At 41.6% G+C, this 10,483-nt stretch overlaps 1 protein-coding gene across 1 annotated transcript in view; it reads right to left on the bottom strand.

Annotated features, from left to right (window-relative positions):
- Nucleotides 1-1,660: 1,660 nt before the first annotated feature.
- The window catches only part of zranb3 (zinc finger, RAN-binding domain containing 3), a gene marked incomplete at its 3' end in the record, with an annotated part of 56,066 nt that continues 47,243 nt past the window's right edge, over nt 1,661-10,483 (bottom strand). Inside the window, 2 exon segments of the mRNA XM_010770769.1 lie at nt 1,661-1,785; nt 9,021-9,278. Of these exon segments, the coding sequence (XP_010769071.1) occupies nt 1,661-1,785; nt 9,021-9,278 (383 nt within the window).

Raw genomic sequence — 10,483 nt, 5'->3', positions numbered from 1 at the left:
AAAAAAAATGTCTAAAATTAGAAATAGTGAAAAATTAAATATAAAATATTTCTAGTGTGAACCAAAATATAATACTAAATATTACACAAGTGATTTTTCTTAACCAAAACGACCAAAATGGCATAAAAACACATATTATTCTAATACGGGTCCTTTTTGACCCACTTATGGAAGAGAGTAGGGTCCAGTCACTCGGGCATCTAAGGGTTAACTCGACTCCCTTAGGGCTGGTAAACGCAGGAGGATTGCAGATGAAGGAGGAAACGTAGGAGAGAGGCTCTGCAGATCCTTTTCAAATGCTATTGGTAATCCTTTGGTAATTCCTGAACCTTTCATTTGTGTTGACCTAAAGAGTATGAGTGGATTTAAGAGCTTCTCTTTCACCACACGGCCTCGACACATCTCAGAGAAAAGAGAGAAGCTCAAACAAGCTCCTCTGATAATAGACAGGAGGCAATCAAGGTTAATATCAAGCATGAGTAAGAGTACTTTCTACCCTAAGTGGAATAATTTGGGCTCTTTCAATCACCATTAGCTTCATCCTTAAACTCTGACTCTCCCTCATGTTACCTGTTACCGTTTGATCACATCTGCACAGGTTGCTAATTGGCAAAGAGTGGCAGAACAGCACGTTTCCTCTTTTGTTAAGTGTATTGTTTTTTGCAGCACTTGGCGCTAAATAAAGGGATTAATTATGCTTTGTTCAATGTTTGAATGTGACAGGAACAAGCTGGGGAGGAACAAAACATCATGTGGGTTTTTAAACTCATGCATTCCCTTTCAGTTTGACTTATTCTCACCGCGTTGAGGAATAAAAACTTCACACTTCCAGTTAAAAGCTCCCGATGCTGACACTTCTGAGATGTTTGCACTTTGGTATCTTCAAATAGCTGCCGTCTGAAATGTAATACTCAAACAAAGGGCATCAGACATTGTACAATGTTTCATACTAAAGGGATAAGAGGAGAATAAATGAGACATCCAGCTTCGTCTGAGAGGAAGAAAACACGAAATGCTTTTGAATTCAATCCCTTTCTTCGGGGAGATAGTGTTTACAAGCATCGGCAAATTGTGGTGAATTCGGTGAATGTGACCGCACTTGACCTGATGAACACATATATTTTCCCTTTAAAATGTCACGTAGCGCGGCTTTAGAGATGAAAACAAATATATAATAGTGTGCAGGGCTTTCAGTAATTCAAGGACTCACGGCAATAACAAGTGTGGAGATTTGTTTCTCACAATCTCGTTCACACCTACTATCAAACTTTAGTCGTTTTTAGAACAGCTTCAATAATAAACAAAGTTAAAATTGACATCAACGCTCAATCACACAGGCTAAGACACTACATACTGATATACACCTGAACATCAGCAGGAGAGGACTCTTTAAAGTAGAGACACTACATACTGATATACACCTGAACATCAGCAGGAGAGGACTCTTTAAAGTAGAGACACTACATACTGATATGAACCTAAACACTAGCTTAATATATCCTCTTTGAATGAATGTAATTCTGAAGTCTGTGGGAAGAGAGACGTATATTTTAATAATGGGCACAAGGTGGTGTTTTACGGCATGTATGCAATATATATTTATGTTCTGTTGTACTCTTGTAAGGAGAGATCTTTAGAAGGATTATTATTTCAACGGTACCTTTGTGTAGAGATATATCCGGTCAGTGTAAGGGCTGGCGCAGAACTGAAGTCCCGGGTAGACCGTATAAGCATCATCTTCATCATTGGCCTCATCATCGTCATTAGCACCGGCAGCAGCAGTCTCTGCAGGGAGAGAGGAAGAGGCTAATATCTCTCAGAGTATATATTACTGGCTCATTATTGGCTCTCACAGCTGTGTTTGCTCCTCTGCCGATGCACCGACTAGCAGAGACATTAAACTCCTGCAGCTCTCACATTTATTACACACGGCACAATATTGAGGGGGATATGACATTTGTAGCAGATCATTAAAATGCATACGAGGCGCACGCTCGAAAAGAAATATTTAGCTTTATTGCTTTCAAACACTTGATTATAGAATGTGAAATGAACATTTTAAAATAATTACCTTTGACATTTTTCATATAATTACGAATGAAAGTCAATCTTATGCTATCACCCGTTGATATAACAACCAACCTACATGTGTGTCTTAAAGCAGCCTGTCTTGAAGACTTTCCAGCACCGAAATAGAGTCAATATATTAAAATATAAGCGCTGAAAATGACCTTTATATTCATTAATGATTTGTTTTTACCACATTATCGATAAAGGGGCGACATGAGCATTGAATAGTGACAGGAAGTCTCTCAAAAACAGACTGACTTGATGCTAAATGCTTGTAATTGGTCTTATTATTATTATTATTTATACTCATTATTCATTGACTTTAGGGACAAGTTATTTTGCTGATGGACATTTGCAGGGCCAGCTTCTGTCGGCCGGGTCTGGTCCACTCCAAGTAGGGAATGAGTCCTTTCCCCAAGTGAAGGAGTTCAAGTATCTCGGGGTCTTGTTCTCGAGTGAGGGAACAATGGAGCGTGAGATGGGCCGGAGAATCGGAGCAGAGGGAGCGGTACTGCAGTCGCTTTACCGCACCGTGTGACGAAAAGAGAGCTGAGCCAGAAGGCAAAGCTCTCTGTCTACCGGGACATTTTCATCCTACCCTCACCTATGGTCATGAAGGATGGGTCATGACGGCCGAGATGTTTTTTTTTTTAAGAAGCACTCAGATCTTGTACTTGAGTAAAAGTAGAAGTACTCAGATCTTGTACTTGAGTAAAAGTAGAAGTACTCAGATCTTGTTTTCTTGAGTAAAAGTAGAAGTACTCAGATCTTTAGTTAGTAAAAGTAGAAGTACTCAGATCTTGTACTTGAGTAAAAGTAGAAGTACTCAGATCTTGTACTTGAGTAAAAGTAGAAGTACTCAGATCTTGTTTTCTTGAGTAAAAGTAGAAGTACTCAGATCTTGTAGTAAAAGTAGAAGTACTCAGATCTTGTACTTGAGTAAAAGTAGAAGTACTCAGATCTTGTTTTCTTGAGTAAAAGTAGAAGTACTCAGATGTTGTTCTTGAGTAAAAGTAGAAGTACTCAGATCTTGTACTTGAGTAAAAGTAGAACTACCAGAGTGTAGGAATACTCTGTTACAGTATTCAAAATGTTACTTAAGTAAAAGTACAAAAGTATTGGCATCAAATGATATTGAAAGTAAAAGCCCCCGACCTATGGTCATGAAGGATGGGTCATGACCGAAAGAACGAGATGGCGGGTACAAGCGGCCGAGATGGGTTTTCTCCGCAGGGTGGCTGGCGTCTCCCTTAGGGATAAGGTGAGAAGTTCAGTCATCCGGGAGGGACTCGGAGTTGAACCGCTCCTCCTTCGCGTCGAAAGGAGCCAGTTGAGGTGGTTTGGGCACCTAGTTAGGATGCCGCCTAGTTAGGATGCCACCTGGGCGCCTCCCTAGGGAGGTGTTCCAGGCACGTCCAGCTGGGAGGAGACCGAGGGGTAGACCTAGAACCAGGTGGAGGGATTATATCTCTTCGCTGGCCTGGGAGCACCTTGGGAGAAGACGGATGGATGGACATTGGGGCCCTATTATGCTGGCAGGTAGCATGAGAAAAGTAAAGACCTTTTTGAACATTAAAGCATGAAAAGACACAAAGTACAGTAGATGCACAACATACAAATATTAACCTGGAAATGAGCATAATTGGGCCCCTTCAAACAAACATAGCACTTATTTTACTTCCATGCTGTGCTACAATTGTGTAGAAATCTTTCTTTAGAGAAACGATTGCCTTTTATTCAAAGTACATGTATTAGACGCAGATTTTAAATAGTATTGAGTCACATTTAAATGAAAGTTGCTTTTGCTACCTTCCTGGTAATCAAACCATCTGTGGATCAACATAAGACTTTAAATCAAGTTAAAACAAGTCGTGTTCACCTGAATGCAGTGCACTGTTGTTGTAACCTGTAGCATGTCAGTGCACTGGACACTCAGGAAAGTTTCTATGAGCGTAGCACGGCTTTAAAATATCAATCATGATCGCCAAAGTCCTGACGGCAATTAGTATTCCTCCACATAGAAGAGGAGTGATTTACTTCCAACATGTCCGTGTGAGGTTTTGCTGAACACCATGGAGAGAGAGTAAGAGAGAGAAGAAAGGGAGAGAGATAAGATGACAGTAACAAATGGGGAGAAACAGAGAGGAAGCGGGTCATTAATGTCAGCCGTGTAGCTCGCTCATCCTGAAGCAGCGAGCAGGGAAAGGTCAGCGGTGGAAATGAGACGGCCGCTGCTCCACCACGCTTCATTTAGACACTGACCTACAGCAGTCTGACGATACTCGCCTTAAATCACTCTGCATGGCCAGTTGTCTGCCTCGTCTGTGTGTGTGTGTGTTCGTGGGAATGTGTGTTTCTATTTGAATTCTACGAGGGTTGACCCTGCTGTATCAAAAGGCCCTGCAAACACATTTACTCCATTTCTACTTGATGGGGTCCTACAAGGACACGGGCATTTTTGCTGAAGTTAAAACCATTTAGAGTGTTTTCAATAAGAAGTCTCTTTTACTTCTCAACGCTTTTAAGTTGGGAAAAAGGCGATATAACGTAGCTTCGTTCACCAATCAAGATAGCGACCTTTCAATCAAAATAGGATGCAATCTGTGTGTTGTTTGACCCCGAATAAATGATATTAAACAATGTTTTTTCGAACTCTATTTTGCCCATTCAGTCATGCATGATGTAATGTTACAGACAAATCTTGAAGTTTTAAAACCTCTTTTTTAGAGGCTTTCCTTAGAAAATACTCCCATAAAAGGTTTTCTGTGTTCATTCAATCTTACCTATTTTAAACCAATGCTATCATGAAGTAGCATAACATGGAAGGAAAAGCACCTCACAATTCTACTTAAGGACAGGAAGTAGTAAATGCACTTTCCATAACTAATTTTACGATAGATTTACAACGTTCGAAGACCTTGTCAAAGTTCGGTGATGCATTTTGATTGAATGTTTCTTGTTAAAAGGTGAGCTCTTCCTGTTAGGGCTTTTCCTCTCGCTGACCTATCATGTTCACCGGTCATATCTTTCATTTTTATGTTTGCCGTCCTTATAGGTGCAATTTCCCCGGGTCTGGTACAGGCTGTTCTGATCTCACCCCGGCATCAGCTCGTATGGGCCACTTTATGTCTGGAAAAAAAACCCACAGGAGAAGGCAGTGTGCCGTGCTACAAGCTAAAATAACTTTCAGGACACTAGCGTTTTTATAAAATCCCATCTATCTGTCCCTCCATATCTGTAATGGAACCTAGCATCCCTGCAATGTGCACCCTATATTTGTCGTAAGCAGTTTTTTTTCCACCCCCCCTTCCTGTGTTTGCACGCCAGCTGCATTAAGTGGGCCATTTATACGATGGGGGCAATTCATCTTACAAAGCCGTCTTATTAGACTGTCACTTACACAGTATGAACAGTGCCTTCAAAACACCCCGAGGGATTTATCTGTTATTTCACTGCGAGAGAGAGAAAACAAACGCCTAATTGGACTGAGTCATCTCATCTTCTGCAGGATCGAAACAAAAGAGAAATAATACAAGAAAAAGTGTGAGGACGTTTTGGTGCGGCTGATTTTGCGGCAGCGTTTAAACTAACATCCGGTAGAAAAGCTGTGTGTTGTAATGTTTGCAGATGGATGAGAATGCGACAGACAGGAAGTAGAGCGAGAGACAGAAGGGGAGGAGGGGGAGGACTGATTGCCTGTCTGTGCTGTGAGGAAAGTAATCTCAGAGCAATCAAGATGTGTGGGCGGCCGACAGCTCTGCGCTTTGCCTTAAAAAAAAAACACGGCCAGGTAGCGGAAAATCATTAGGCTCCGCTCCTGACCCCATAGGTCACTTTTATTGGACAACCGCTGTGTTTCGTAGCAAACCCACGCTGTTCACAAATTAACCGACGGGACGGATGGAGAGACACACGGTCACATACAGACGGACAGAAACGTGCATTTGTCTCCAGGGGAAATGTCCACAAGTCGGCACCCCACTGTGTCTCTTTAGTGCCATTTCTGATCGACACGGGGCTTTTAACTCGGGTCTAAATAGTGATTTGAGGCCTTTTGATCTTACTTTTGCTGCTAGCAAAAATATTTGACTACCAGGGCTGTCCCGAACACCATTTGTCGGGTTCCGGATATTCGGTAGTAATCAGCAGCGAATATTCGTTCCGCGCGGGGGGGGTGCGTAGTAATCAGCAGCGAACCGCTACGCCACATGTATTTCGGTTTATTCACGGCATTCTTTTTGTTATTCTACAGTATTGTTGTTTTATATTTATTTGTTAATGTAACCCAATTTGTGTTCTTTGAAATTGAAAAGGATATTGCATTGTGTTTGTTACTTTCGTTGCAGTTGTATATGTCTTAAGTGTAATTTGGCTTGGCTTTCTATTTTGAATAGACATGCTTTTATTTTGAAGGAGAGTTAGCGCAGTTGACAGGAAGTTGTTGTTGCTATGGAAACAACGTGACGGAGATTAATGGGGAAAAAGTAATATCTACATATAAAGACGGAGAAAGTAAACGATAACGTTTATGGTTAAGTGTTAGCACCCCCCGAAGAGGCACAAGCTCTTACGTTGATATTGGATATTTCAATAAATACAAATAAAAAAACGAAAGAAATAAAAAACGAATATCCGAATAACGAAATTGAAACCTGAATAGTACTCCAACGAACGAATATTCGGATATTCGTGTACAGCCCTATTGACTACTAACGATCTGGTCCCATGTCTCAAAGTCTGGCGCAACATTATATTTGAGTTGGTTCCCCTGGAATATCTCACAAATGTTTTACATGCCAAATCTGATCAGCTCTATACAATCTGGAAGCCTTACTTACATTTCCTTGGACCTGAATTGTCGGCTGTTATTGTTAAAGGAACCTCATGGATCTCCTCATAAATTCATCATCAATCATACATGTGATACTCCTGTAACCATCTACGTGTATGTATGTTTGAGACTGAGCTGTTTTTGTTATGTTTTGTCTTTTTGTTTGCTTTGTAATTATGTATTTGTCATGTATGTGCTACGTCATTATTGTGTTGTAAAAATAAGATTCCTGAGAGTGAAGAGGGGGGAAGCAGCAATGGGATTAAATCCTGGATATTTGGGGGCACAGGTCAAAACGGACCTGACTGGACGCTCAATGTGTGTAATTGGGCTTACCTTCTAGAATTTTTCTGTTAAAGAATTACATTATTTATGGTCATTATTCGTTGATTTTAGTGACAAATTATTTTGCTGATTGACAGGTGGGGTAGGTAAGTTTGAGAAACCGGCTCGAGATACACTTGTTGTTATACTCCATGGAATGCTCTTAACATCCCGATAGCAATGAATATCTGAAGTGCTTTGACAAAAAATCCATAAAGAAATGTCATCTGTTGAAGCCGTAGCGCTGTAAAAAGCACGACCAATCATCTGAGCCGGCCCGGCTAAAGTAACTGGATGGCCTACCTGCCTGTCAGCCTTCCATCAGTGCACAAACTTATCTCGTGCCCTCATTGGTCATGTGCGCGTTCGTGTGTGTTGGAGGAGGGGCTCTGTGAGGAAGTGGAAGATTTTCTCCGGTTGTGTATTTTCAAATTCTTGTGATCTCGAGCTGGTTTCTCCAAAATTACCTACCCCACCTTTAATGGGGCCCTATTATACTGGCAGGCAGTAAAAGCATGTACACACACACAGTAGAGGCTCACCTTTTGTATTTTTACGCCTGAGAGTAGAGGGGGAAGCAGCAGTGGGATTCAATCCTGGACATTTGGGGGCACACAGTAATAGATCTCAGAGTGTGTGTGTCTGCCGAGTTGTTACACACTGATCTGAGCACGTTAAAGGGTAATAGGGGTTGATAGCTTGCCTGTTAAAACCCTAAATGGCTTCTACAATATTCCCGTCTCTACTCTAACGGCCCTGAACGGCTTGGTTTCTTCCTTTAATAACCCCAAAATGTTTCAGAGGCAACGCTCGGGTCACAAGCTTTTCTTAGACTCTGCTAGTCTGGCAATATTATTAGTATTTTCTTTTTGGAGCTCTTCATATTGCACACGGTGTAATTAGTTCTTTGTAATTAGCGCAATGTATTGCTTTGCGTTTCCCTTTGAGACACAAGCACTTGAACACAGAGGTCTTAATTTGCAATATTACACACTGTGTAATTGGGAATTTGTTTTTTCACATCCCTCTGAGACCCGCAGACATGTACAAGTATAACGGGAGTGGACAAGGGAGAGCCGCTGGGGGAAGGACACGTGTGTGTTTTATATAAGTAGTCCAATTTATTAAATAAATACCAAAAACCAGCCAATCAGAAGCTGTTCTCGGCGCTCACACACTGCAGTTAGTCATATGTCGACATATATTCTTGTACTAAGTTAGATTTCTTTATCTTTTGTATATTGAAATCTGGTGTAAATACTTTATGTTAAATTGTCCTTTTTTTTTAATAATTGTTATATTTTTGACCTTATTTTCCTAAGTTGTGTATGTTTGCACCACCATACACCAAAGCAAATTCCTTTTTTGTGTCACCGTACCTTTTATTTGTGTTTGTTTTGTATATTCAAATGTGGTGTAAGTACTTGTCTTTATTATTTTTTAATGTCAAATCATCCTTTTTTTATATAATTGTTATATTTTTGACCTTATTTTCTTCTGTTGTTTACGTTTGCACCACCAAATTCCTTGCCTGTGTCACCGTACCTGCCAAAAAACTTGATTCTGATTCTCCAACATGATGCACTCTGGGGAAGTTTCATTCAATATCACCTGTAGATCCCTGAGAGCCGACTAATAATAGTAAGAATACTAACGCGCGGCCCCATATGGAGTGAGATATAGTCCCTTATTGGTTCGAGGTGATGATATTAAACAGCATTATATGAGCAGGTGACAATGCAGCCGCAGCCAATTTCCCTAGATATGAAAAGAAGAAGATTGCAGTTGGGATTACCCTCTGTTCGGAGGTCGGGGGGGGCTGATTGTTTGTCTTTGATCTGCTGCCGCTTGTCCTCCTCTTCCTCCTCTGGTTTCTGTTTGTCTTTCAGAGGCTCATCCTCATCCTCACCCTCGCCCTGTTTGCCTCCCGGCGATCTGGGAGTCTGTGTTTTCCCCCGACTGAGCTCAGGGTCGCTGTCGGAGCCGGAGAGGACGATGCATGCCTCGTCCTTTTCACCCGGAGGGGGGGTGTGAGGCCTGGGGGGCTCTGAGCCTGCAAAAGGGGGAGAAGGGGAGAAAGAGAGAGAGAGAAGAGAGATTTTGTTTGTTTTTTAAAACACTTTGATTTTCAACAACAATGAGCTTATTTAAATAGACATTAGCCGCTTTCACACCAAGTAATTAGCCAGTACTTGTCCCCGGTACTTGTCCCCCCCCAAACTCTTTAGTCCCTCAAACTATCTAGTACAGGGGTGTCAAACTCAAGGCCCGGGGGCCAAATCCGGCCCTCGACTTCATTTTATATGGCCCCGCAAGAGCTTGCAAATAATATAATACGTTTATTATATGGTTTCAGAATCACATTGCCCATAAACTACATGTCCCACAATGCATCTCCTTTTGTGAAATGTGCACTGAAGAGACTTGCAATTATTTGCGTTAGACTTCTGCTTTCAGACGTAGTTAATTAATAAGTTATTACCCTATCCGATAATAATCCAATTCAGAGGCAATAATGTAATATAATATAAATATATTATATTTATATAGTTACAACCGGCCCTTTGAGTGCAACCTTAACGCTAATGTGGCCCACGATGAAAATGAGTTTGACATCCCTGATCTAGTAGATCGAGTTCTCACCGGAATAAGTCCCTGAGGGAGGATTAGGGAAATTAAGCCGCTGACGTCACTTCTTCTTCTGTTGCTTTGGGTTTACTGGCAGGCTTACTTTGTAGTGGTTTATCTGCTATTAATCTTTGCACTAAGGTGCCTCTGCTGCTGAGCCTATTTACTATGCATACACACACCTGGGACAGCGTGATGCCGTTATTGTTATTATTGCACTATTGTAATTTTGCCTGTCTTGACTGTGCTAAATAAAAGAGAGAACCAAAAGCACCGTACAAAATATCAGCTTTATTGTCAATTGCTGCTGGGCCGAGTGAATCGCCAGAAGCGCCGACACCTCCTCATCACTCCACTTTTCTTTTGTGTTGCCATAAGTTAGTCTCTCTCTGTTGGTGCGCTACGCTAATGCGAGCAAATAAAATGGCGGCTTCACCAAACTTTTCGGAGTTTTACGGGGCGTGGTTTAAAATCCGCCCAGCCAATCAGAAACTGTTAGTGTGGCCGACACACCCACGAACCATTTCCAAGTAGTACCTCTCTAGCAGGGACTATCTGGGGGTGAAGAGGTTCGCGCGAACTAGGGACTAGTTCCAGATCCTTTTTGGTGTGAAACCAAATCTCCCCCCC

The sequence above is a fragment of the Notothenia coriiceps genome, unplaced genomic scaffold (assembly GCF_000735185.1).
Source record: "Notothenia coriiceps isolate Sejong01 unplaced genomic scaffold, NC01 NC01_scaffold00009193, whole genome shotgun sequence".
Lineage (NCBI taxonomy): Eukaryota > Metazoa > Chordata > Actinopteri > Perciformes > Nototheniidae > Notothenia > Notothenia coriiceps.
Note: the sequence above shows the minus strand (reverse complement) of the source record. Positions and strands in the feature narration are given on the sequence as shown.